Source organism: Lutra lutra, chromosome 3 (assembly GCF_902655055.1).
Source record: "Lutra lutra chromosome 3, mLutLut1.2, whole genome shotgun sequence".
NCBI classification, from domain to species: domain Eukaryota; kingdom Metazoa; phylum Chordata; class Mammalia; order Carnivora; family Mustelidae; genus Lutra; species Lutra lutra.
The window spans coordinates 13,165,521-13,193,520 of record NC_062280.1 but is presented as its reverse complement, the minus strand read 5'-3'; the positions used below and the strand labels follow the sequence as shown (position 1 = coordinate 13,193,520).

The 28,000-nt window shown below is 44.6% G+C and overlaps 1 protein-coding gene across 13 annotated transcripts in view; it reads right to left on the bottom strand.

The window, feature by feature from the left end:
* Positions 1–25,818, bottom strand: part of CFLAR (CASP8 and FADD like apoptosis regulator) — a 61,718-nt gene extending 35,900 nt beyond the window's left edge. Inside the window, exons 1-4 of one of the 13 annotated variants that reach the window (XM_047720732.1) lie at positions 22,869–23,007; positions 22,204–22,565; positions 3,897–4,399; positions 1,461–1,566 (exon numbers count right to left, since the gene is read on the bottom strand). In XM_047720732.1, the coding sequence (XP_047576688.1) occupies positions 1,461–1,566; positions 3,897–4,177 (387 nt within the window). In that variant the 5' untranslated portion in view covers positions 4,178–4,399; positions 22,204–22,565; positions 22,869–23,007. Of the gene's footprint in view, positions 1–1,460; positions 1,567–2,671; positions 3,852–3,896; positions 4,400–12,472; positions 14,248–14,587; positions 15,164–20,089; positions 20,218–20,657; positions 21,128–21,223; positions 21,548–21,780; positions 21,899–22,203; positions 22,766–22,868; positions 23,020–25,686 lie in introns of those variants that run through there. The other 12 variants (XM_047720738.1, XM_047720736.1, XR_007125764.1 and 9 more) reach the window with 12 other exon arrangements.
* Positions 25,819–28,000: the final 2,182 nt, after the last annotated feature.

The following is a 28,000-nucleotide window of genomic DNA, read 5'->3' as shown; positions in this document are numbered from 1 at the left end:
ACCTCAGGCTGCGTGATTGTAGCAGCAAGGAAATGTGACAAGGGGAGCCCCTTCCGTGATCTTCGGTGATACTAAACCAGACCTCTCTGTTTTATAGTCCCTCCAAGGCCAGGAGCAAATGACACTCCTGGATTTTATTGAGAAAGAGGTGGGAAAGTCTTCTGGTGGACAGCCCCTACGGAGGTTGGGGATAGACACGTGGGCCATATTATGTCATCAAGAAGTACCACGAGAGGGCAGGCCAAAAAATAAAATCCTCCTGACGTTATTCTCTTCCAAAAGGCCTGACGGATATTCTACTGAAAAACTCTAAGGGCTTTCCTAAAAAAAGGGGAAGAAGATAGCTGGAGGCAAGTTTCTACTAGAAAAATCCCAGTGATGTAATTCTGAAGTTCCTAAAATATTTCAGTCAATGCTGGACATTCCAACTCAATCTGACTCAGGAGGTGTGAGGGGGTAAAATTTAAAAGTTAGGGTATAAAGCTAGTCACTTGCCCTGGACCAAAGATTCAGAGATTCAGAAAGAACTATATTTCAGAAATAGGCACCGCTTTGGGTTTTACTTCCCTTCTGTTTAACATTTGACTACTGAGGCTCTATGTTTATTTTTTTAAATAATCATCAGCATGAAATTGCTATAAATGATTGGCAGATAAGTTGATTTGGGGACACCAAACAAAAGTTCTATTTTTTCATTTTCTTTCCTATTCGATCCATTTGATGACGGGGGGCATCCGGCCACCCTGTCTGCCTAGATTTCAGAAACAAAACTATGATGATTAAAGAACATGAGGAAATTCTCAAGCAACACCTCACCAGAGTCCTCAAAGGCAGGTCCTTTAAGAACATATTGTCATAATCTAGAGACCTGAGGTTTTCCTGGCCTGTCCCTAGGCCAGCAGGCTCACATAGGGCCACACGGAATTTAAACACTTTTCCAGCAATTAGAACATCCCTGAGATCTTGACTGCTACCTAGCTTCCAAATCTCTACTTTTGCCATTCCCTGAATACATGAGTCACAAGAACCTTCCCCCACCCCATCTCCATATGAAGCCTAATGACTTCGCACTGACCTCGAGCTTGCTGAGGGGAAGCAGATGCCGTGGGAGGGCAAGACGGGAGTGGACTCGTGCTTCCCACTTGTTTGCACTCAGCACGAGCAGATGGGACTTCCTAACCCTCCCAGATGGTCTGTCAAATGGGGGAGAGAAACTGATGCCTAAATCAGGCCTCTGACTTTTATAGAAATAAGGATAAAATACAAGGATGAGAGAAACACCCAGGGCCACCCTATTTCCTCTCAACTGAGAAACCAGTTCTCTTCCTATCAACGGTATTAAGGAAATAACTTCCTCTTCTCACTTCCTACCTTCACCCTCAACTTGGGCCTTCCTATTCAAGGACACCCCACCTTCTGATAGGCTCTTGGGAACATGAACCAAGAAAAAGAAAACTTACCTTATCCTTGGCTACCTTTTTCCGACCAAGATAATCCCTCATGAGGAAAAATAATGAGGACAAATCAGAGTTTTCCAAATTGCCACCAATCTCTGTCATCAGCACCCTGTAAACCAGACAAGTTTCTTTTTTAGTAAATTCAGATACCATCCTAGTAAAAAAAAAAAAAAAAAAAAAAGGAAAGAAAGAAACAAGAGCCTATGCCTCCACTATGCCAGTAACTGGTTAAAAGGCTAGTTCAGGCCCCCATTTGATATATACCCCCATAAAACAGAAAGCATAGGCCACACCAAGAAGATATCTTAAGGGAACTCAAAAAGGGAATTTGTCCTTCCCTTGCTTTCAATAGGAAAGAGTACCTTTCTTTCCAACTAACTGCTCTAAAAACAACTCAGAGGATAAAAACTTCCCTAAAGAATCCCCTAGTTCCCCCAGACATTATGATGAAATAAGTGAAGAACATATATGACTAAGACGGAAGACAGAAATAGAATTCTAAGTGATCTCGTCTTCTCTGCTTTACAAGCTCCCCGGGGGATGCCGATGCCGCAGACCCAGGGACCATACTTTGAGTTGCGAGCTTCTAAAGGAAGTCATCCCTGGGATGTCCTGGCCACTCTTGAACTTGAAGGGTAAAAGGCATCTAGAGCCTGGGGATTGTGACCATAGGTGTCTTGGTCTAGAGAGCTCCTCCTGAGTCAGTCACCTCTGCGCCAGTGGGAGCCACCATCACACTTCCATCTGGGCTCCCAGGACACCCTGTGGTTGGCATTATTGCCTTAACATTGTCCTCACTGCTTCAGAAGGCTGTTTTCCCCATTATGCTCTCAAATTCTTTTTTTTTTTTAAGGTTTTATTTATTTATTTGACAGAGAGAGAGAGAGATCACAAGTAGGCAGAGAAGCAGGCAGAGAGGGAGGGGGAAGCAGGCCCCTTGATGAGCAGAGAGCCCGATGCGGGGCTCGATCCCAAGACCCTGGGATCATGACCTGAGCCGAAGGCAGAGGCTTAACCCACTGAGCCACCCTCGCGCCCCACGCTCTTCAATTCTTGCCGATGGAAGATGCTTCGTCCATATGGCTCTAGCGCTTACCAAACACCTGGCATGTGTTGACCCAAAACAAAGGCCACCAAACAGATGCATCGATGAATCTAGCATCCCAATGCCCAGTCTCTCTGCCCAGAGGCTCTGAGGAACTGTCCACACTCACCATAGCAAGGAGACAGGAAACGGAGAGTGCCCTAACTTGTTCACTGAAACCCAGTGCCTCCGAAAACATGTCAAGAGCATCACGGACATCGTATGATTGTTGAAGAGGAGAAGACAAGGAAGACTAACCAGAGCAGTAATACTGAACATGGGCATCTGGAGGGTGCTGCACAGTTCTAGAAGTACTTCACGAACTCCATTAGTACAACTGATCTCCACCAACAGACTTGTGAAATCGGGTTGCGTCATTTTTTTTTGCTTTACAAGTGGGAAAAGGAAGACCCAACCAATGTCAGTGGCAGGCTCAGCCCATGTGGTCTGTCACTGGGACTTGAAACAGGCCTCTAGACCTCAAGCTGCAGACACTTCCCAAGGCCTACATCGCTTTCAGCTCTCCTTAATAGAGTTCTTGGTAATACACATCTTCTCCAAATAATGTGTCATTGGTACAACTGACAGCTGATGGTCTGGAGAAAAAGGAACCATTAATTTAAGGTTACAGGGTATCTTCCTTTCTCCAGAAATGCAGCCTTTCTCATGGCTTCTGTGCTTCTCTGAACCTCCCAAGAGAGTAGAAGGTAAACAGGAGGAAGGAAAAACTAAACTAAAGGGGACTCCTGGGACCACTCCTCTCAGAACTGAAGGGGGCCTACAGCTGGTTAACCGGGGGGGATGCTCGTCCTGCACCCCTGGCCCGCTGAGCATCAGGGGGCAAGGACCTCAGAGGAACTCACAGAAAGGGAGCCCACCCCACTAACCGCTTCAGCAGGGGAAAGACCAAAGCCGACTCAGGAGGGGGTCACAGAGCTCTACAAAGGTCAGGAAGATCACTGTCAGACTTGTTATTTCCTTTCTCAGAATTTGCCAGTCTGACATCACAGAAAATAACCTAGGAAAAGACCACTGCAGATCGCACATTCAGGGGACGGCAAGAATTACTATCTCTGAGTCATTCTTCTCTCTCTCATTCTATCCATCAGGCAAACACATACTACCCAGCCCTTCCACTTCCTTTATGATCTTCTACCCAATTACTTCAAGCAAACATGGTCTAAGAATTCGAAGATTTCAAAGGAATGAAGTAACATCATAAGGCAGTCGAATATGTGGGTCAAGGAGGGGACAATCCCTGCATTTTTTTACGGTCCTCATTCCTCTTGTTCATAAGCCAGGACCACCTCACTCCCTCTCACCAGGTCCAGCCTTGGGAATTGCCGATCAGTTACCTGTAGTCTGAAATAAGGCCAGGGTGCCTGAGCAGGTGGGCCTCCACTGCCTTTCTGTCTATCTTGAAGATCCGCTTGAGCAGATCAAAGCGCCTCACTCTGTAGAGCAGCTCAGCCAAGCCCATGGCAGACAGCAGTCCTCGCTCACTTAAAATATCCAGAAGGTCCCTGACGTTAAGCGGAGCAACATCGGCAGCAACGTCCCGACACAAAAAAAGCAGCATTTTCTTCTCGTCCTCATCAAGGGCTTCCTCAACCTGATGGATGACCTCAGTAGACATCGTGCACAGTGTCGTTCCAAAAAAACTGTCGAAATAAAACTCCACTCTAGTCAGTAAGAGGCCATGAGGCTGCTGACTTCATTTCTGATGGTTTTCTTCATGTCTTCCAAAACCCTTTCCAATGGAGTTCTGTGGTTAAAAGGCAATCTTTTACGTCCTCGTAGCAAAGTAATTTCTGTCTCCAATTCAGGGTAGAGGTTCTTGCTCGCTGGTCTCTCTAACCTAGCAGATTAGATATACCTTGTTAATGTCTATTTAAGGTAGACAGAAGCAACTGATTGAAACACCAAGCCAGACAAAGAAGATAACCTAAATTTTAGAGGAAGTGAAACCAGAAACAGATTATCCTCCAAAAATCCCACAGGCTTTATCAGAATTTATGAGAATGTCAAACACGATACGAAGACAATCACAAATGAGAGTGGTTAATCACTAAATGGTATATGAATAATCTTGGTGGAAGGAGGAAGAAGAAAAAGCCCAATGAGGGGCACCTGGGTGGCTCAGTGGGTTGAGCCACTGCCTTAGGCTCAGGTCATGATACCAGGTCCTGGGTTCGAGCCCCACATTGGGCTTTCTGCTCAGCAGGGAGCCTGCTTCCTCCTCTCTCTCTGCCTGCCTCTCTGCTTACTTGTGATTTCTCTCTGTCAAATAAATAAATAAAATCTTTAAAAAAAAAAAAAAAAGCCCAATAACTAAGCAGCTAAAGGGACTAGAAAAACTGGTGTCACAGGGTTAACTCTCAACTGAAGTGACACAGACCAGGTAGGTTTGAACAAATACGAGTCTTGACAAGAGACCTTCTACAGGGGATCAGAACTACTCCACCCCTCCTCTCCCAGTCCTCTCCTGCTCTAAAACTCCTCCTGAGCAGAAATCTCTGCAGAGTCCGGGGTCATTTTCACAACTTCATCGGGAATGCTCACTGGACGGGGCCCCTTTAGCTGGACAAAGGCCCTTGTCAAGTTTTGATCACGGCTTCAGACCCTGAGCCCCCGGAAGCGGCAGAGGCCCCTCACTCTCAAACAGCGCTTCCAGCCAGCAATTATCACAGGAGTTCCTGAGGGTATTAGTGGAAGGAAGGAAGTAGAATGGAAACTCTGGGGAAGGTTCTCGCTCCCAGGGCTGGACTTGGGTGGGAGCAATGGGAGGTAATGCCACAGATGTATTCTTAATTGTTCCATTGAAGCTCAACCTATTCTTTTTCAAAATTTAAGTTGCAAATGGCAGCCGCTGTTTATTTTAAAGTTTCATAGCAATAAATAAATAATATATTTTCATTGCTATATTTTATGTTAAATAATCTCTTGTGCTCTGAGAGAGTACCTTGTTTATTTCTATTAGAGAACATTTAAGGTTAAAAGTTTATCTTAGCAAAAAATAATAATAATAGTTATTATTATTATTATTATTGCAAACAGAACCCCACCGTAAATTGCTGTTACTACGTATTTATTTGTGTACAAGTGTATTTATGTAATTATCAAGCTATATTTAATGAAAGGAACACTGAAGCTATTTTATTTATTTATGCACAATTCCAATCCACAATAGATTTGAGGCATCTTGTAATAGCAACACTAAATACAAGAAATTTTTCTATGAGATGAGGGGAAAAAATTAGGCTAAAAAAATCATTAGGTTAGAAAGTCGAAATGGGGTGGAAAGATAGAGAAGACAAAGCAAATATGCAGGCCAGAAAGGCCTAAACAAATTTTAGCAGACTGTGAATTTGTCCCTGAGTTTCCTGGCAGTCAAAGCAAAAGGTGGTATATGGGACATTAAGTAGTTCTTGCTATCAAAGATAAAAAGACAAAATAGATTCTTAGAGTAAACGCAAGTTCCTAGAGATCCACAGTTCCCCATCAATGAAAATATTAATGAGCATTTTAGTGTCTGAAAGTAACAAAATCAAATTTATTTTATTTTACTTTTCAAAAATTTAAAATATTTTATTTTAAAGTAGACCATCTGGGTCGCCTGGGTGGCTCAGGTGTTAAGCGTCTGCCTTCAGCTCAGGTCATGATCCCCGGTTCCTGGGATCAAGTCCCTGAATCAGGTTCCCCACTCAGAGGGAAGCCTGCTTCTCCCTCTCCCACTCCCCAAGCTTGTGTTTCTCTTGCTGTGTCTCTTGTCAATTAAATAAATAAATAAAATCTTAATAAATAAATAAAGTAGATCATTCATTTATGTCTTTCACATTGGCCTTCCCACAATCAGGTTAAATGGGTGAGTTCTTAATAAAAACAGACATTTTACCTTATGTCTACTTGCTAATCAGTATTGGTGTGTCTTTGCCAATCCCATGCCCATTCATCCAAACCTCACTTCTATACAGCCATTATGAGTAACTGGAGAAATGGAATTTACTAAATGACTGCTCAATGAAAGTAGAAAAAGTGGCCCTCAGACTACTTTTATTTTTTTTAATCTGAAAACTTAGTAACAAATTTATGCATTCTAGAGACCCTACGTTCATACTTTATTCACAGGCTAACGATAATATAAACTATTTCCATGGAAGGAAGTCAAGTACTTATTCTATTGACCAAAAGTCACAATTTTGTTAGTAGTCATTATAAATCCATCTATAAAATATTCATACCCACCAGAAGGTATAAAATAAGTAAGAGGGGCGCCTGGGTGACTCAGTGGGTTAAAGCCACTGCCTTTGGCTCGGGTCATGATCCCAGGGTCCTGGGATCGAGCCCCATGTCAGGCTTCCTGCTCATCGGGGAGCCTGCTTCCTCCTCTCTCTCTCTGCCTGCCTCTCTGCCTGCTTGTGATCTCTGCCTGTCAAATAAATAAATAAAATCTTTAAAAAAATAAATAAATAAAATAAAATAAAATAAGAGGTCATTAAACACAAGAGGAATAAATGAGACATTATCCAAATTCACAAGACTTATCTGAAAAAGAACCAAAGAGAAATCAAGTGTTCAATTCCTTATTTTTATTTATTTTTTTAAAGATTTTACTTTTTTATTTGAGGAGAGAGAGAGCACAAGCAGGGGGGAGGGGCAGAGGAACAAGGGAGAAGCAGACTCCCAGCTGAACAGGGAGCCTATCTCCCTACAGTGGGACTCGATCCCAGGACAGGGGGATCATGACCTGAGCAGAAGGCAGACACTTAACCAACTGAGCCACCCAAGCGCCCCTAATTCCCTATTTTTAAAAAAGAGTAGCCAACTTTGGTGATTCATGGTCGTCAATGATATAACAATGTCGTCGAGAAGTTAACAACATTAGATAATCATTTTTTAAAAATATTATCTGCTCAAAAAAAGAAAAAATCATCTGCTCTGTTTGTTCCCTCCAACCATCATACCAGGACTTTCTGCCAGTCACGCACACTCAGCGAGAGAACTGGCATGCTGTCTTCCCTCTGTACTAATGGAGGTATAGTTTGGCAGCAAAGTCCAAATTACTCAGTGGTAGCATCTGGCATATTCAGAAAAAATATGAAAAGGAAAACTACAGATCCCGTGCTGAGTCAGTCCAACCTCCAGGCAAATACCAATATCCATGTCAGGGTACCGTCAAGGCGGTTACTTATAGCTAAAGGTGGCAGGCACTTGAGAAAGGGGAGCATGGAAGGGAGAAGGAGGGTTAGGGTCCAAGGAATCACTACTGTGTTGGGGTTTCTTTCAATCCCAAACCAAGACATTAACATAAAAATCACTCTCAAACTAGGGAAGCCTATAAGACCTTCAGAGGCAAACTCAAAACCACCACACAAGGCTGCCTTCATAAGCCAGGGCATAGAAGACATCCATTCCACAGGAGGCAAGTTCATGCTTAAAAACGTGTCATGCCCAAAGATAAAAATCACCATGGCAGTAGACAACACAAATAAATTCCCATCTGAGGAACCTACATCCGAAAGAATTTAAATAAATATGAAAACTTTCCAGAAAATAAGGGAAATTTCTGCAATAGGCCAAATCAATATTTCTGGATCCATGGCAGTTTTGTCCGTCAGGGGACATCTGATAATGACATGTCACATTTTTGGTCATCAGGCCAGGGATGGTGCTGAACACCCTTCAATGTACATCCTCCACAACAAAGAATCATCCAAGTGCAGACACCAAGAGTGCCAAGATTAAGAAACCCTGCGCTAGATAATCTGAAAAAACTTGCTGTAATAGACACTCACATGAATTTATAAATTTACTAGAAGTCCAATCAAAAACTTAAAAATAATTTGCCATGGACTGTGGCAAGCTGATTTTAAACCTAGGTGAAGGAGGAGGAGAAGGTTCAAAATAGCCAATACAAGTTTTGTGTTTCTTTTTAAGATTTTATTTATTTATTTGACAGAGATCACAAGTAGTCAGAGAGGCAGGCAGAGAAAGAGGGGGGAGCAGTCTCCCCACTGAGCAGAAAGCCCAATGTGGGGCTCGATCCCAGGACCCTGGGATCACGACCTGAGCCGAATGCAGAGGCTTTAACCCACTGAGCCACCCAGGCGCTCTGCCAATACAAGTTTTAAGAACAACCAGTTGGAGGAAGTTGCCTTACCAGACATGAAGGTTTTATACAAATATAATATGGTAGTGGCATACATAATAGAGCAGCCAATACACAGGTGAGAACTCAGAAATCAGCCCACACACAGAGGACTGAGGGGGTCCTGCCAATCAACAGAGAAGGGACACTGACATTCAGAAATGGTACTGGGACAACTGCTTATTCAATACATATAGGGGGGAAATAGGGATCCTTTCCTCATATCATTTATAAGTCAATTCCACTTGTACTAAAGCTCTGGATATGAAAGTCTAAATGAAAATCTATAACCTCCAATTACAAAAAGATTTTGTAAGATGTAAAAAGCAGGCATCCTTTTAAAAATGAAAGAGATTAAGGGGCGCCTGGGTGGCTCAGTGGGTTAAGGCTCTGTCTTCAGCTCAGGTCATGATCTCAGGGTCCTGGGATCGAGCCCCACATCGGGCTCTCTGCTCAGCAGGAGCCTGCTTCCCCCTCTCTCTGTCTCTGCCTGCCTCTCTGCCTACTTGTGATCTCTGTCAAATAAATAAATAAATCTTAAAAAAAAAAGAAAGAAAGAAAGAAAAAGAAAGAAAGAGATTAAGCACAGACAGAGAAGACAAACGCATCCTATTTTCTTAACAAAAAATTTGTATCCAGAGTAGAGACGGAATTTCTGCAGGGGCACCCAGCTGGCTCAGTCAATAGAGCATGTGGCTCTTGATCCAGGGCTGTGGGTTCGAGCCCCTCACTGGGCGTAGCGATTACTTAAAAATAAAATCAGAAAGAAAGGAAGGAAGGAAGGAAGGAAGGAGGGAAGGAGTGATAGAGAGAAAAAAAGAAAGAATTTCTGCAAATCAATGAGTATAAGACAAGCAACCCAAAGGCAAAACAGGCAACAGGCACTTCCCAGAAGAAAAAACCCAAATAGCTACTAACGATATGAAAAGATGTTTGAGCCATAAGAGTAGTCAGAGAAATGCAAATTTAAACTATAATGAGGTGTTATTTCACATCAGTTAAATGCTAGTATCTGTTACCAAATGTCAGAGAAACATAAAATCTCCAATGTTATTGGAGAAATCATAAATCAGTACAGCTACTTTGAAGAACAATTGGATAATATCTGATAAAGATAATAAAATGTGGGGCGCCTGGGTGGCTCAGTGGGTTAAGCCGCTGCCTTCGGCTCAGGTCATGATCTCAGGGTCCTGGGATCGAGTCCCGCATCGGGCTCTCTGCTCAGCAAGAAGCCTGCTTCCCTTCCTCTCTCTCTGCCTGCCTCTCTGCCTACTTGTGGTCTCTGTCTGTCAAATAAATAAATAAAATCTTTAAAAAAAAAAAAAGATAATAAAATGTTACAGTCTTTAATGAAACACTATACATCCCTGAAAAATGAATAAACTAGAACTACTAGAACTCACAAACAAAACACAAAACAAAACAAATATTTTTCTGAAGCAGAAAGCAAGTTGCTAAAGCATACATACCATATCTAATTTACATTAAAACCCAAATTGTGAAAAATAATAACTATATTGTTTAGGTGTGTGTGTGTGTGTGTGTGTGTGTGGTAAAAATATGAAAACACACATAGTAATAATAAATACTGAATTCAGAAAAGTGGTTTCCATTATAAAATGAAGAGAATATGAGTAGATAAAAATGCACAGGGGAAATAACTGAATTTGTAACATCTTACTTTATAAGCTGAGAAATAGGTATATAGATGTCAAAATAAATGTACCTCATACCACACTCTCTGACCACAGTACAATAAAATTTGAAAACAATAATAGGGGCATCTGGGTGGCTCAGTGGGTTAAAGCCTCTGCCTTCAGCTCAGGTCATGATCCCAGGGTCCTGGGATGGAGCCCTGCATCGGGCTCTCTGCTCAGCAGGGAGCCTGTTTCTTCCTCTCTCTCTGCCTACTTGTGATCTGCGTCTGTCAAATAAATGAATCAAATATTTAAAAAAAAGAAAACAAAACAATAATAAACCAAAGAGGAACCTTGTTGTTTCCTTTTTATTTTTTTTTCTTTTTTTTTTAAGATTTTATTTATTTATTTGACAGAGATCACAAGTAGGCAGAGAGTCATGCAGAGAGAGAGAGAGGAAGAAGCAGGCTCCCTGCTGAGCAGAAAGCCCGATGTGGGGCTCGATCCCAGGACCCTGGAATCATGGCCCAAGCAGAAGGCAGAGGCTTTAACCCACTGAGCCACCCAGGTGCCCCCTTTTTATTTTCTTTTAAAAAGATTTTATTTATTTATTTGAGAGAGAGAGAGAACACAAGCAAGGAGGGGCAGAAGGAGAGGAAGAAGCAGAGTTTCTGAGAAGCAGGAAGCCAGACCTGGGGCTTGAACCCAAGATTCCAGGGTCATGACCTAAGCCAAGGGCAGACGCTTAACCAACTGGGCCACCCAGACACCCCACCCTATAGGTTTTCAAACTAAGAAATTTAACTTGTCTCTTCCACACCCAGCCTTCACCAGTTCAGTTAACAAGTACTGTACAAAGAAAATCCAAGTGTGTGGGAGAAGAGGAGAGGCAGAACATGTCCAAGAAAGCCTAGAGGCATCCCAAAGTTATCCTCCAAAAGAACACATCAGATTTTATTTTTTTTTAAAGATTTTATTTCTTTATTTGACAGAGAGATCACAAGCAGGCAGAGAGGCAGGCAGAGAGAGAGGAGGAAGCAGGCTCCCCGCCGAGCAGAGAGCCCGATGCGGGGCTCGATCCCAGGACTCCGAGATCATGACCTGAGCCGAAGGCAGCGGCTCAACCCACTGAGCCACCCAGGCGCCCCATCAGATTTTATTTAACACGGTTCAAAAGATGGGGCAGAGTGGGTTAGCAGGGGGTGACAGGTAGAAAAGGTTCTTTAGACGTTCTGAGAAAAGAGGGTGTTTGCCGCTTCCCAGCACCCCCTCCCTGAGTTGCCCAGCTCCACACTCCGCTCACCTCCTCAGAAGTCACTTGCTTCACTTCCCTCCGCTGAAGGACAAAGGGGTAATCCAAGCCCAACTCTTTTTCTTTCTTGCTTTCAAATACCCAGTCCTCCTGACTGATCAATATTCTGTCAGTTGTGTTTCACTCTAGGGCTTTAAGCAGTTCACCCTCCCTCACCAGATAAAACTGGCATCTGGGTATGTTTTCGAAAGTTTGTAAGCAATCCCCCTTTCCTGCCCTCACTGGAAAATTCTAGTTTGATAATTGTCTCCCTTTTCTTTTCCACACCCACACAAACTCTCTCCAGTGCTTCAAACTGTCCCCAATCTTCAGAGGCAAAGCAACTAAACCCAAGACCAGTTCTAGTTTCATTTCTCAAGTAGAAGTCATGGAACAGTTGCTATTTAACACCAAACAAAGACAATGTCATCAGTGTTAATATCCGTGACACCGTCTAATAAAGGAGCCGTGTCAGGTTCTAGAAACAGAAAGCACTCCAGGTATTTTCAACAGAAATAAATTTAATATGGATGCCTACAAAACTGTTCCAAGGGCTGGGTAGAAAGTGTTCTTGCCTGGGCTCCTGAGAAAAGCTCCTACAGCACCCGAAAGATCTCATCTCAGCCAGGGCAATGGGAAGAGCACTGGGAGTGCTGGGCTCACCTGCATAAAGTGACCCAGAGATCATAGAGCAGTCGACCATCCCACCTGCTTCCAACATCTCCAAAGCTGGTGACTGGACACCATAACACCGCTGCCCAAATCCCTACCTCACCACCATCACACGTTTCAACAGAGAAACTAAGGAAAGCAGTCAGCTCTTGGCCTCTACCCACTTCTGTGTACAAATCTTACCTGAGTGCACGTAGTTGGCAGAACTTAGATCACATGCCAGCTGCAAAGGAGTCTAGAAAACGCAGTTTGTACCTTTGTACCTTTCCATCCTCTAGACAGAGATGAGAACAGGTCCTGAGCACTGGCTGACCTTATCCACCAAAGAAGGATAATCTACGCAATTCCTGTGCATGGGTCCAGGGCCTGACTCATAGCTGGCATTTCATGAGTATTTGTTGAATGAATCAATGAATAAACGGAGTTTCACAAGTTGCTACCAGATAATGACCTCACTTCCTTTTCAAGCCAGACTAGACCTAGAGCACGTGGGAACTCTCTCTGGCCAGTGTCTGCAGTAGTCTTGCCCTTTGCCTACTGACCACCAACTCTGCAAACACCTCCAGTACAGGACTTCTCCTGGCATGCCAGAAATCCTGTCTGTGTTCTCAGGACACTCCTCGGTCCCAGGAGTCTCAGGATGGTTGGCCACCCCAGCATCCCACCTCTGGATGGTGAGCCTCCGCCACTCATACACTGAGAGTAGCAAGTCATGCTGAGGAGAGGGAGAAAGATCACACCAAACACTGGTGGCCTTCAAGCTGAGCTGACCCCTTATTACTGCTCCACAATGGCTTTTATAGGACCTTGGTCAGCTCCTTCCCATCTATGCCTGACTGCTCCAACCTTCATGGCTTTCGTGTACCTTACTAGGGCCATTTCTCATGGGTTGAACTTGCATTTATCAGAAGTAAGTTCCCACAATCTCGCACCTTCCTACCGTGGGGCCAGCACCTGCTGCTCCTCGCCTTGCCAGGACCATCCCCTCCCCCTGTGCCCTTCCGTCTCCATGAGCCCCTACAAATACTCTTTCATCAACCCCTCTCTACCTCCAGCTTATCAACATGTTCAAGTCTCTCCTCTCTTAAAAAGAGAAATGAAACTAAAAAAAGGAAAAAAAAAATAAAAAACCTTAAGCCTGAGATCCCGAGGCCAACAACCCTTTCACTTTATTTCGCTTCACATAAAGCTGGAACCTCATGAAGGAAGAGTCTGCACTCAGTGCCTCAACTCTTACAATTCTGATTCACTCAATATGCCCTTCCTGTATCCTCCCTCTCACCATATCCCTTACAAAACGACACTCAGTATGCAGACATACTGGAACTGAGGCCAAAGAAAAATCTGTAAACTGATGCTGTGTCTATTTTAAATTTTGATAGTTTGTTTATTGTGAATTTTTTGCATGAATGTCAATTTTTTTCAAAATACTGCACTAAAATATTATTTGTCCTGATTACTGAGTTGAGCACCCCCCTTAAATGTTGTGCCTAAGGTGAGTGCCTCACTCTGCTCACCCTGGTGTCCCAGTCCTGACAACAGTGCTCTTGTAAGGGGACTTGGTGATCTAGCGGCCTCATCCAAGCCACTTGGCAGTTCTCTTTTACCTAGGCACTCTATCCCATCTGATGCTGCTGATTAATCACTACTGGAAACTCCTCTGGCTCACCTCACACCACCATATCCTATGCAGTCCATCCCTAACCTTCTCTGACTCCTCAGTACCCTCCTTCTGAACCTGTTCCCTAAATGAGGGTGTTCCCTAACATCTATCTCTCACCCAGACTTTTCTCCTGGCCCTTCTGTTTTTCCTGCCTATGGTCTCATCCCTTCCAAATCAATCTTCTATCAGAATGAACTTTCTGAAGTCCAAACTTGAACTAAGCCATTTTCCTAATGCAAACCTTCCAATGATTTCTCATCTCCCCTTGCAGGTTCCAATTTTCTTTGCATTCAAGCCTCTTGTGGTCCAGCACCTGCCCTCATCTCTCATTAACACACACTTTGCAGGGGCGCCTGGGTGGCTCGGTGGGTTCAAGCCTCTGCCTTTGGCTCGGGTCATGGTCTCAGGGTCCTGGAATCGAGCCCCGCATTGGGCTCTCTGCTCAGCGGGGAGCCTGCTTCCTCCTCTCTCTCTGCCTGCCTCTCTGCCTACTTGTGATCTCTGTCTGTCAAATAAATAAATAAAAATCTTTAAAAACACACACACAGTTTGCACATTTAGTTTCAACCTAACCTCAATACAGAGTTCTTTCCCATGCCTCTGTGCCTTTGCTGGGACTACCCTCTTCCACTTACCTGTCCAGAAAAACCCTTCTCAGCTTTTAGGGCCAGCTGAAGCATCTCCTACTGTGTAAAGCTTCCCCGGGAAGAGTCTACACAGACTTGGCCAGTAACTTCTTTGTATCATCACAGCATGATGGCCATACCTCCCTGGGAGCAGGCATCAGCCCCAACAGGTGACAGTAAAATGCGGTTGACCGAAGTCGGGTTTCTCAGTCTTTCTCACACAATGTCAACTCTGCCTCCAAACCATCTGGTATCTGAAGCACATGACAGTCTCTGTAATCAGTAACACAGTCACCCAGCATGACTGGTTCCCGACACACCTCAACTACTCAAAGATATACTGAACCCCCCATTCTTTGTGTTGCTTCTCTACCTGAAGCAAAGTCACGGGGTGGCAGGAAAACAAGAAAGGCCACAGCACGAAAGCAAATGTAACTCTCCAGGACACCACCAAACTCGGGGTGATGGAGGACAGCCTGCCTCGCCAGCAGCAGGAAGCATCAGGCAAAGCTGGAACTTTCAGGCGTCTGGAGATCCCCACTGAAACACGAAGGTCAAGTCCCTCAGAGAGTTGCCCAGGAAACTCTGAAAGGATCGGGGAGAAGGGTTATGTGATCCTGGGCAAAAGAGGATATGGCTGTCTCACGGGAATTCCATGAAGTCATCCTGAACCTAAGAAAAGCCGCCTTCCTCCTCCACGCATGTACAGAATCAGTGGCGGTAGGCTGTGCGTGTAACGATTCAAGCAGCTAATAGAATGAACCCATCCTTCCTCTTCCACCTGAGTGAGGCATTTTAAACCTAAAAGGGTACATGAAGTGCCATTTGGCATGACACCCCCCAACACACACACAGATATTTAACGTGAGGTTTATAAATAATCGGTCTATAAATAATAGATCATCCTGTGGCTCCTGATTTCTGGAATGCTGCAGAAACCTACTCAAACATAGTCTAGATGACCGTGTACCAAGGCTGAGCCATAAACACTTGCCGATTGGAGGTGTTACTGACCATTATTATGCACTGGGAGCTAAAAATAGACATTAAAACATTATTTGGCTTCACAAGGCATGCATTTCAATTGTAGCAAATTGCCCACAAACAACAGATAATCTCAATTATAAAATGACATCAGACTTGAAGATATTTTTATGAAGTTCTTTAATGGGGCTCAGTCCCATGACTCTCAGGGAAGCTCCCACAAATGCCAACATAACATCACCTCCCATCACCTCCCTGGTTCATAACAGTTGCATAGAGATGGCAGAAAATGAGGGAATGAAAATGAAAGAACCACAGAACAAGAAAGGCTCTAGATGGAGAGGAGAGTATGAATCATTTAATTAGATACAAAAATATAAGCAGAATCACCAAGGTCAATAAAAGTAAACCCATTCAATGCAATGGCCCACTCCATCTTTTTTATTTTACTTTATTTATTCATGAGAGACACAGAGAAAGAGGCAGAGGGAGAAGCAGGTCCCCTGAGGAGCAGGGAGCCCAATGCGGGACTCGATCCTAGGATCCTGGGATCACGACCCAATCAGAAGACAGAGGCTTAACCAACTGAGCCACCTAGGCACCCAATCTTTTTAAGCCTTTATTTATTTATTTATTTGAGAGAGAGAGAGAGAGAGCACCAGCAGGAGAAGAGGTAGAGAGAGAAAGAAGCAGACTCCCCGTTAAGCAGGGAGCCCGACACAAGGCTTGATCCCATGACCCTGGGATCGTGACCTGAGCCAGGACTGAGCTTAATCGACTGAGCCAGCCAGGCGCCCCATGGTCCATTCCACCTTAACCAAAGTTAAATTTCCACGAGGGCAAACTTCCCCTACCTAGCCAAGTACCTAGGAGTATCTCCCCAAGAAGACCTGAGAGTTCTCCCCAACTCGTGATTTAACTCATGACAGATAGATATCTCAATGTTCTCTGGACAGGGCTTTTCTGTCCCAATCTCTTTGCTCAAGTATTTGCCTCCCTTTGAAAAGCTCCTTCCCTCTTCCCAGTCTCTGCCCATCAAAATTCTATCACATCTTCTGAGGCTTCTCTTCCTTAGGCTTATCTTGATCCCTAAGTCAGGGTCATTTCCTGCTGCTTCTTCCTAAGTCAGGGTCATCTCCCGCTGCTTCCCAGCACTGTTTGTACTTTCTTCTGACATTTATCTTACTCTAGTTGGGTATCTATCATAGGGAGTAAGGTCCTTGGAAACAGGTAGGTTCTCACCCACCTTCATTAGGCTGTGGTGAGCCCTGGTCAGGCCTGCCAAGCCCACTGTCCCAAGAACAGCCTGGCCTTCATTACACAACTCCAGCAGGCCCACACATGTGTGATGCCTACTCATCCTTTCGTAAGCTATGATGAAGCAAGAAGGAGCTGGCATACATATCATACCAGGAACCTGGTTGTTAGGTCCAGGAAACAGATTGTGAAAGCAAGGTTTTGCAAAGATAAAGGATAACAACGCTATTGTTTAAGACTGGCTTACACTAGAATTGTAAGAGGCCTGGTGCCCCTCCATGAAGGGCTTCCTAAGAGCTGGCGGGACCGCATCTTGAGAAAGCAAAATACAACATCTCGAGCCAAACTCAGCAGACATCCCCTGGCCTTTTATTTATTTATTTATTTATTTATTTTTTAAAGATTTTATTTATTTATTTGACAGACAGAGATCACAAGTAGGCAGAGAGGCAGGCAGAGAGAGAGGAGGAAGCAGGCTCCCTGCTGAGCAGAGAGCCCGATGCGGGACTCGATCCCAGGACCCTGAGACCATGACCTGAGCTGAAGGCAAAGGCTTTAACCCACTGAGCCACCCAGGCGCCCCTCCCCTGGCCATTTAACATAAGGTCTATCTCACTGTACCTTTGGCTCAAAATTTATAAAACTCTAACATTTACGCATCAGGATTTTCATTTTTGCCAAACCTCTAGGCCAGTCCTCTGCATGTGGTATAATTCTCTCAGGATGGCCTCAAAAATTGCTTAAATTTAAAGAATTATTGCATCCAACAGGACATCATCAAAATTACTGACACCTTGTATGAGACAGTGTAAATTTAAGACACAACTAATTGTCTATGAGCTAGCAATATATTCACTCATGTGACTGAGAAATGGGCAGAGGACAGTGTGAAACATTTATTGAATTTATCACTTTATCTGAGGTTTCAATTTCCTCAACAACAAAAAGCAACAGGAAAAGCTGAGTTTTAATGCTGCAGCAAAGCCGGAGTTCAAACACCAGATCTTAGTTCCAAGTAGAGCAAAGGAGGGCTGTAACTTAGCCTCAGTTCTTTGTAGTGACATCTTTATCACCAGGCAACCACAATAGGAAAATACACAATCCTTCTCCTCAAGGTTTTCATCAGAAGAATCGTTAACGGTCTCAAGAAACAACCCTATCTGTCCAAGGTATCCATTATGCCACACTAAAATAAAATATTTAGCAGACATTTCTCTGCACTGAAGCCCATTTATACAAGACGAGCTTGAACTAAAAAGTCAACCTAGCAAGTCTATTTGCTCAGTTCATACAATGGATCCTCCAAGGTTGACCCGTTAGGAGAAAGTCCTGTTCAAAATCATGAGTTGGGGGCGCCTGGGTGGCTCAGTAGGTTGAGCCTCTGCCTTCAGCTCAGGTCATGGTCTCAGGGTCCTGGGATCGAGCCCCATATCGGGCTCTCTGCTCGGCGGGGAGCCTGCTTTCCCCTCTCTGTCTGTCTCTCTGCCTACTTGTGATCTCTCTTTCTGTGTCAAATAAATAAATAAAATCTTAAAAAAAAAAAAATCATGAGTTGTGCATAATATTGGAGATATAAAGCCCTTGCCATTCTTCCTATATAGCATTCGTTTTTCTAATTATTAAAGCACTCCTTGCATGCTATAGGAAAATCTGGAGAATGGAGAAAAGTAAAGAAGAAAATAAAAATTCCCCATTTGCCTCAGCCCCATCACTATCTCCGGTACCTATTTAACTGTTCTGATCTCCTGCCCACTCCCTCTTTCTAGGCTCCTTGACATTCCTGTTGACAATCCAGCTGAAAAAGATAGACTCCGTAAACGCAGATGCTCAGTACATGCGAATGAAGGGATTTACTTATTACTGATTTATTTTACTCAACTCTGAATCAAGCTTTGGTCATTCTTGCAAGGAATTTGGTTCATTTGCCAGATAGTATCCAAGCCAGATTTGTCATGTGTCTACTCTTTAAAACAAATATCACTGATTTTAAAAACTATACTTTTTGAAAGCTTCAAGTAAAATCTAAAACCAAAAACAAACAAGAGATATAGAAGCTAAAGGGAAGATCCAAAAGATTTTTTAAAAAGAAAAGAAAAGAAAGCTCAAGAATTTATCAAGTAGATGAGGAAGCTTTGGTTCCCACTTGTAAAATCAGATGACAGACTGAAGACAGTAGCCTGAGGAACATTTTAAACCTTGGGGCAAGTAGCTGCAAGGGAATTTTTTAAATTATACTGAAAAATTAAGTATATAGATATTAACGTAAATAAAATAGGTTAATTTCTCCAACTGGGGAAGACACAAACCATCTTGAATATACAAACGAAAGTGGTATCCCATGGGTGAACATTCATTCTTTCATAAGCACTGAATTACCAAAGATGACATCCAACCCAATGTACAGAATAAGAGGAAAACAATGAAGAAGCCGTTGGTCTTTTTTGCACAAAAACTTAAATGGCCAAATAAGGACAAAGTGGCTAAAAGCAGAGACCAACAGAGAAGAAGCAGTTTTATCTGGAAAGAAAATTATATATATATATATATGTATATATATATACATATATATATATACATATATTCATATGTACATGGGGTCAAAGGAGAACTGAGGGAGAAAAAACATTGGAAATATATAAACAAGCAAATGAATTAAGTGTAAATTGTGGATACACACATTCTCAAAAACAAGAAAACTGGTCATTAGGAAAAAAAATCTTTCATTAGAAACACTGACACCAGAGGGGAGCGAAATTCCAGCTAAGAAAACAAGAGATGTTAATAGGAAAAAATAAACATTGCTGAGATGCAATTGAAGAAACAACATCATACAAAATAGGAAAATATATATATATATATACACACACACACATTTCAAAGTCTGTATTTGTGTGCATAACATGTCTGGAAAAAAAAAAACATTAAACTTCAACCTTCCATTATCTTAGGGAATAGGGGACTCCTAAGGGCTTTCTCTATTTACTTGGCATATATTTTAACACAGATAATTATATTACAACTTAACTGAAAAGTTTTTGAAGAAAAGCAATACAATACAGAGTGTTATTTATGTAAGTGTAAAGACAGCCACCAAGTGTATGAAAGTAGAGAGGAAGGGAACATATGGTGGTGGGTTATGAAGTCTTCCTAGAGTGTCAGGAGCTGAACATAAAGGAGAAATAGGGCATTACCCTAATGATAGTTTCTTAACCTCACTGATGTATATAGTAAGGAAAGCAAAAATGAGCGTGAGTGCACGCTGCTTGTTACCTGTCATTACTTCTCCAACGTGGTCTTCCTCTCATTCTTGGCCGTCACTGGCCCCTGTCTAGGCTGCCTTGAATCTAAGTTACCCGCGGAAGTACTTTGCTCATCTTCCCCAACCACTCTGCGGGCTTCTGGGGGAAGGAATCAAGTTCAGATGCATCTCTATGTCCCCAGCACCCAGAACTCAGCCTGGCCCATAGGAGCTCAATAAATGTTGGCAGGATTACACTGAATCAAAGGAAAGGAGGCAGTCCCGTCCATAAGTACGATTTTAATTAGCCTTGGCGGCCCTACAGGGAAGAAAATAATCAAACGGAGTCCATTCCTGAGATTGAACAAGTGACACCCCTGGTGACTCCGGACTGGGGGACTGGGACTGCCGTAGGCAAGTTCCCCAGGGGGCCAGAAGGGCTAAAAGTGGCTCAATCCATTTCTGGCGGCGGGGGGGGGGGGGGGGGGGGGGGGGGAGGGGGATCAGGACCAGTGCCCTTACACCCCGGGAGCCCAGGCGACTGCAGGACGGGGCGCAGGTGGAGACAAGAGAGACGGACAGGATTCACAGTCTACTCACGCCCGGGCAGCCCCGGCTCTTCCCGCTGGGTCGCAGGCGGGAGCGAGACCCACCGGCGAGGGACCTGCAGCTCCTGGAAACCGGCGTTGCGAGTATTTCGGAAACGGGAGGGCAGCGTCGCACCCATCAACAGGTGGACGCTCCAGGTGGCTTCCGGGATCCTCCTCCTGCTAAGCCCGGGAAGCCTTCTCCAGGCAGCCCACCAGAGACTCAAGACTTAAGAACCCTCCGCCCCCGCACCTAAAAAAAACTCCGCAAGAGTACACCCACGACAGTGCCGAAACTTCCCTGGGGTAAGCAAAGGACCACGTGGAGCTCGGGGAAATTACGTGCTGCGGGAGGAGAATTAGTGGGCGCTGCGAATGGTCCCCACCTCCACGCTGCGGGCAAAGCCGCGACTCCAGCGCGCGGCAGAGACGAAACCTATTTCCGCCGCGGTTTCCAGCAGGGTCCCCCCCCCCCCGCCCCCGCGCGGCGGACAGCGGGGACGACGCTCCCTCCAGAGACCCACTGCGGTCGTGCGCAACTCCCGGACCGCAAGGGGCCCCCCACCGCTGCAGGCTCACCTTCGAAAGCGGGTGCCAGCTAGTAAGTAATACAGTGTTAAAGAGAAGTGCAAATGTCAGTTAAAAATAGAAAATAGAAAACGTTTAGTCGTTAGAAAAAGCCATTTTAATCAGGACGTCCATCCTAGAAGCTGTAAGAAAGACAGGTGTTACCCTGAAAACTCCTCCACGGCAAACCTTCAAAATTCCCCTCCAGTCCTGAGGCTTTTCTTTTCTTTTTTTCCTTTGTAATTTTGGAGTTAAGCCAAATTTTCTCCCAATGCAACTTTTTTTCTTTTAAGATTTTATTTATTTGACACAGAGACACAGCGAGAGAGGGAACACAAGCAGGGGGAGTGGGAGAGGGAGAAAAGGCTCTCCACTGAGCAGGGAGCCGGATACGGGGCTTGATCCCAAGACTCTCCCAGGACTCTGGGATCATGACCTCAGCCAAAGGCAGACGCTTAAGGACTGAGCCACCCAGGCGCCCCCAAGGCAACGTTTTTGTAAAATTATTTAGGGGAACCAGTAGAGGGAAAATACCAAAAATTCTGTCCCTCTTCTCTGAAATATCTTACCTAAAGTAGGTCAAGCCCACTAGAGCCCAGTCTTAGTTTTAGATTATCCAGGTTTGTCCGTGTCCAAAACGCGCGACACAGCGCTCTCCCTACTGGGACTGAAGTCTCACAGCGTAAATAAATTTCAAATGTCAACAAATGAAAATAATTGGAGAGGGCTTTAGAGCCCTTACTAACCCACGCCCTACTCATTTCCTGTTCTCTAGAACAAAAACAGACCTCCCTGGCCTTTGTTCTATTGCATTCCCCCGTTAATGTTTAAAAAGAACATGTCCTGTCCAAATCCGGACACCATCAAGCAGGAACATCTTGGAATCAACTTAACGTTTTTTTGTTTTGAGGTTTTTTGTTTGTTTGTTCTGAAGAAGGGGAAAGGCTGGGAGCCGGGAACGAGTCTATGTTAAGGCTTTACAAAACTCTTACCAGTCACGCCAAACTTTAGCAAAGACGTTGCCCTGCAGTTTGCGGAAATACATCTTACACTGCTGTGCAAAACAACCCGGCACTATTTCGCCCGGCTACCGCAGTAGAGTAAAAACTGCAGGCCGGGCCAGCTACCACCGTGGAGCAGCAACAGTCTTCCTTCTCATCAGCTTTCCGAAAGGCGGCTGCCGAACCTTTGAACAGTTTGCCCCAGAAGTGAGGGCGCCCCAGGAACTCTCGGGGTTATTTTAAGCAACGTTTACACGTCCTCCGGAGCTGCGGTGTGGGGCAAGAACACGGTGCGCGGGGGCGCGCTGGACAGCACCCGGGCTTCCTGCGGCCTCCGGGGGCCCACCTGAAATCTGGGGTGGGGGGAGCCTGTTTGTCTGGAGGTTTGTCCCGGGGCTGTCCCTCCCTCCGCCTGCACCTGTCCCTGTCCCACAAACAGCAAATGAGGACCCTAGGGACTGAGTCATCATCTCCTGGAAAGCCCACTTCTCCCCAACCCCTGCCCTGGCACGGCCTGTCCCAGGCCAGTTCCGGGAAGAGTTTTTGCAGGAGAAGCTGGGAGGGGCGGGAGAGGCGACGCCAGGGCCCCTCAGCAAAGGTTCTAGGATCGGGGGAGGGTTGGGAAGGGAGCCAAGGGGGCAAGTCTGGGCACATACCGGTCGTGCTCACCGCGGGGCTCTTCTTAAGCTTCGCTGACAGTGACGCCTGAAAAATCCCCGGCAGGATGGGGAAAAGGAAACTGAAAGCCTAAGCCTGCTAGGGGACGTGGCGTCTGCTAGCCCAGTCCCGCCTCCCTCGGCCTTTCTCATTTAAGACTTCTCTCCGGTTTACACTGAGAAATGTTGATGACCTACCCTTCACTGTGTCAGGCCCAGAGATCGCCCCCCACCACCTGATGAGGGAGGAGAAGGCTAGATGAGGACAAAGTAGAAGGCGACACCCTACAACCCCCTCCCCCAGATGGGATATATGTGACATTACTCAGACTCCTGGCTGCCCTGAAGATAAGGAAAGGAAAAACCAATAGTTGACCTATAGAGATCACAATTCTGCTAGACAAGAGTCTCCCTCACTTTACAGTATGTCTTAGCAATTTATAAGAACAAAGCACTTCTACCAATAACCTAGTTTCCCGAAGGAAATATAGGTGCAATTAAACGTCCACATAACCTGTACCCCATTGGCAGACACTTGAAGCGGGCGGGGCAGAGTGTAATGTTCCGCCAGGAACCTCCCCAACCTTCTTCCTGTTACTGCCTGGCTAGAGGGAAAAACAACCTTATTGACAATGGCAAGGCCTCCGGGTATCCTGTGAGTCTTTTATAGCATAGGAAAATCCTTTTAAAACCCTCCTTTTCCTTGGTATAGTGTGAGCTCACCAACCTCATAGTATATCAGCCGCCCCTCACAACCCCAGGACAGCACCTCTCTCTGCCCACAGGTCCTGTCCCCGGGCTTTCGTAAAACCACCATTTTGCTCCAAAGACGTCTCAATAATTCTTTCTTGGCCCTGGGTTCCCGACCAGCACTCTCCTGAACCTCACCTACATTCCAAAACCCCATCCCTCCCACTCACCAAATGAGTCCCTTTGAATTAAAACACTCCTGTGCCACAGCCTCACTACCATGTAGGAAAGAACCCCAAAATTGGGTCCCTTTAGCATGTGGATTACTTTAGGTGATTTTTTAAAATTTTTTATTATTTTTAATTTTTATTTATTTTATTTTTTTATTTTTATTTTTTATTTTTATCTGAACATTTTAGGTCCCTGTAACTGTGTAGAAGAACATAGGTATAGGACCTGCTCTGGGCAGGAAGGGGTCTGACCATAGTCAATCAACTAAAGTATAATATGAACTAGGTGTTTTAGACAGGGAAGAATTTAGCAAAGTCTGTTTGTGTTAAAATTCCTCTCTAGGTCCCATTGTTTCTGTGCAACTGGCAAACATTTGTTTACCAAACATTTACTCTTTCAACTTCCTGTGAACCATCTTCCCTCCCTTTGAAGTCCCAGACCTCTGACCCCGTCTCCTGACCTCTGGATAGCAGATAAGCCTCAAATGCCTGATTTGCCTCATAGGAAGGCAAATAAATTTTATGTTCTCCTGTTAATCTGTCATGTGTCAATTTAATTCCTAGACCAGACAAAAGAACCCTGAAGGGTAAAGTGAAATTGTCCTTTCTCAGTAACTGGATATGCTCTGAACTCAGGACGTTTGTTTGAAGTAGTTGTGGTTGTCAGGCAAGCACTGCTAGTGTTTGTTATCAATGCATGGGAATAAGAATAAATAGCAAAAAGGGGCGCCTGGGTGGCTTAGTGGGTTAAGGCCTCTGCCTTCAGCGCAGGTCATGATCCCAGGGTCCCGGGATCGAGCCCTGGCATCAGGCCCTCTGCTCAGCAGGGAGCCTGCTTCCTCCTCTCTCTGCCTGCCTCTCTGTCTACGTGTAATCTATCAAATAAATAAAATCTTTAAAAAAAAAAGAATTAAAAAAAGAATAAATAGCAAATGTAAAAGCACTTTACATTTTAATCTATTTATTCCTAATAACCATTTTCTTGCCTTTTTTTAAATTTCTTAACTTTTCAATTCAATTTAAGCTCATGGGAAAGTTACAAGAATACCGCCAAGAGATTAACTACTGGCATGACAACATGAGGAGCTCAGGTTACCTACTCCCTAGTGAAACGGATGAAAATTATTTTTTATTTTTTATTTTATTTTTTTAAGATTTTATTTATTTATTTATTTATTTATTTGGCAGACAGAGATCACAAGAAGGCAGAGAGGTAGGCAGAGAGAGGTGGGGAAGCAGGCTCCCCACTGAGCAGAGAGCCCGGTGCGGGCCTCCATCCCAGGACCCTGGGATCATGACCTGAGCTGAAGGCAGAGGCTTTAACCCTCTGAGCCACTCAGGCACCCCTGTTTTTTTACTTTTTAGAGCCAGAGCTTGCATATGCGTGGGGTTGGAGGGGGTAGAGGATGAGGGAGAGAGAATCCCAAGAGAGAGCCCCATCTTGGGGCTCCATCTCATGATGCCGACTGAGATCATGACCTGAGCCAAAATCAAGAGTCCTACTATACTCTACCAACTGAACCACCCAGATGCTCCTGATGAAGATCATTTTAAAACAAGCAAGCAAGCAACAATCATTTAAAGCCTTGGAAATAGTCCTAGGAGAGAAGAGCAAATGAAAAAACATCTATTCAAGAAAATCCATGAACATTTGATAAGAAAGTGACTGAGAATCTGTGGTATTTCGATGAAGACCACCTGACACCCCACCCCACCCCCACCTCAGCAGAGACCCATCTGCTGCAATCAAGAACACAGGGCCTCCTCTCCCCACAATCCCAGTGGGAGAAGCAGGATGTCCGCAGTTCTCACCCTGCCCCTAGCCGCCTGATACTGAGGCTAAATTCAAGGTTAAGTGTGGTTCAGAGATGGAGGATCCTTTTCCGCAGAGGACCTACCTTGGCCAAGATTGCTGGAATACTGTGGTCCTAAATCACCCTTAAATCGGCTTCTGAGGTGGTAGTTCTGTTGCAAGATTTCTTCTCCTTTGGTGCCCTAGGTTCTTGCTCCTGCCAATTGTAAGAATAAAGAGGTAGACCAGGGGGAGAGCTGTGGGCCCCAAAGCCAACTTTATTGATGGTAGGAAGCTCACGAATAGGGAGGGAACCCGAGAACTCTTTGGTATTGGCTGTTTTGATCTGATAAGCCCCTCCCCCCACACTCCTGTCACCCAATCAGGCTTTTATACACGTGCCCATCTACCTATCAGGTAGATGTTCACGTGAGAAAAGGTAGCGGGCGCCTCCCAGACCTGTGTTTGGTAGCCTGGGGGACCAAAAGGGCTGTAGACCCCCAGATCTAGCTCCTTATTTAAATATCCCACGGCTCGGGGCGCCTGGGTGGCTCAGTGCGTTAAGCCGCTGCCTTCGGCTCAGGTCATGATCCCAGGTCCTGGGTTCAAGCCCCGCATCGGGCTTTCCGCTCGGCGGGGAGCCTGCTTCCTCCTCTCTCTGCTTGCCTCTCTGCCTACTTGTGATTTCTCTCTGTCAAATAAATAAATAAAATCTTTAAAAAATAAATAAATAAATAAATAAATAAATATCCCACGGCTAATGAGCAGCTCCCCCCACCTCCCACCTGGGTTAAAAGGAGCCTGGGTGGCTCAGTCAGTTAAGTGTGTCTGCCTTTGGCTCAGAGCATGATTCCAGGGTCCTGGGATCCAGCCCCGCGTTCTGGGATGGAGCCCCACGTTGGGCTCCCTGCTCAGCAGGAATCCTGCTTCTCCCTCTGCTCCTCTCCTCGCTCCTGCTCCCTTTCTCATAAATAAATGAAACCTTAAAAAAATAAAATAGCCTAGGAAAAACATCAGTTTCCCAAAGCTACGAATAGGAATGGCTCACCAAACCCTGCAGCTATATCCCGATACTAGATGGTATCTGTCTTGCGTAGTCCTAAACTGGTTAAAGTAAAACAGCTCTACCGTCCCAAAGGCGCCGCGGCCGATACTGCACGTGCTGCCGCTGCTCTTCAAACCGGATGTGTACTCATTGGGTGTTAGAAAACTCCTGATTCCTTCCCCCGAGCCCAACATGCCTAGTCCATCCTTTTTTCTCCAGTCACAGCCTGGGATCCAATGCTTAAATTCAATATTGCATCTATTGTACTGAACGGGGCTAAAGGATCTGTTTCTGTGTACTATCTATGTCAGAATACAGTGTATATTGCCGTACAATGTAACAAAACTGTGCAACAAACTATCTAAGTATCATACCAGCTAAAATACCGAATAAACTATGAACAGTGAAAAAAAAATAGAAATACCGTAATATCCAGTAATTCCACTGCTGGGTAGTTACTTAAAGAAAATGAAAACACGAATTCAAAAAGATATATATATTTTTATATATTTGTTGCAGCATTATTTGCAATAGTGAAGATATGGAAGCAACTCAAGTGTCTGTCAATACATGAATGGATAAAGAAGGTGTGATACATGGGCGCCTGGGTGGCTCAGCGGGTTAAAGCCTCTGCCTTCAGCTCGGGTCATGATCCCAGTGTCCTGGGATTGAGTCCCGAATCGGGCTCTCTGCTCAGCGGGGAGCCTGCTTCCTCCTCTCTCTCTGCCTTCCTCTCTGCCTACTTGTGATCTCTGTCTGTCAAATAAATAAATAAAATCTTTAAAAAAAAAAAACAGAAAATAAAAATAGAGAAAGCAAAAACAGTATTAATTATTTTTCTCTTCCTTCTAATGGATTTGAGAAGTAATTGCCTAAAGTAATATAATTGTTGTGACTATAACAATAGAAATTAAAGTATGTGAAATATATCTGCCATAATAGCACAAAGGAGGGGGGTAGAAGCCAAGATATACCAGGATAAGGAAATTACTACAGATGGTAAAGCAATAATTGTACCAATGTACTTTGGGATGTGTAACATTAATTGATGCAATACATATAACAAAATACCACAAAGCGGGGAAAGAAGAAATAGAGCTCTATAGGAGTAACATTTCTACGTATCATTGGAACTATCTAATGTAAATCCCAGCTGCTTCTGATAAGTTAAGATGTATATGGTATATCCTAGAGAAATCACTAAAACAATAACTCAAAAACACATGTTGAAAAATCATTAAAGAAATTAAGATGTTGGGGTGCCTGGGTGGCTCAGTGGGTTAAAGCCTCTGCCTTCGGCTCAGGTCATGATCCCAGGGTCCTGGGATCGAGCCCCACATTGGGCTCTCTCCTCTGCGGGAAGCCTGCTTCCTCC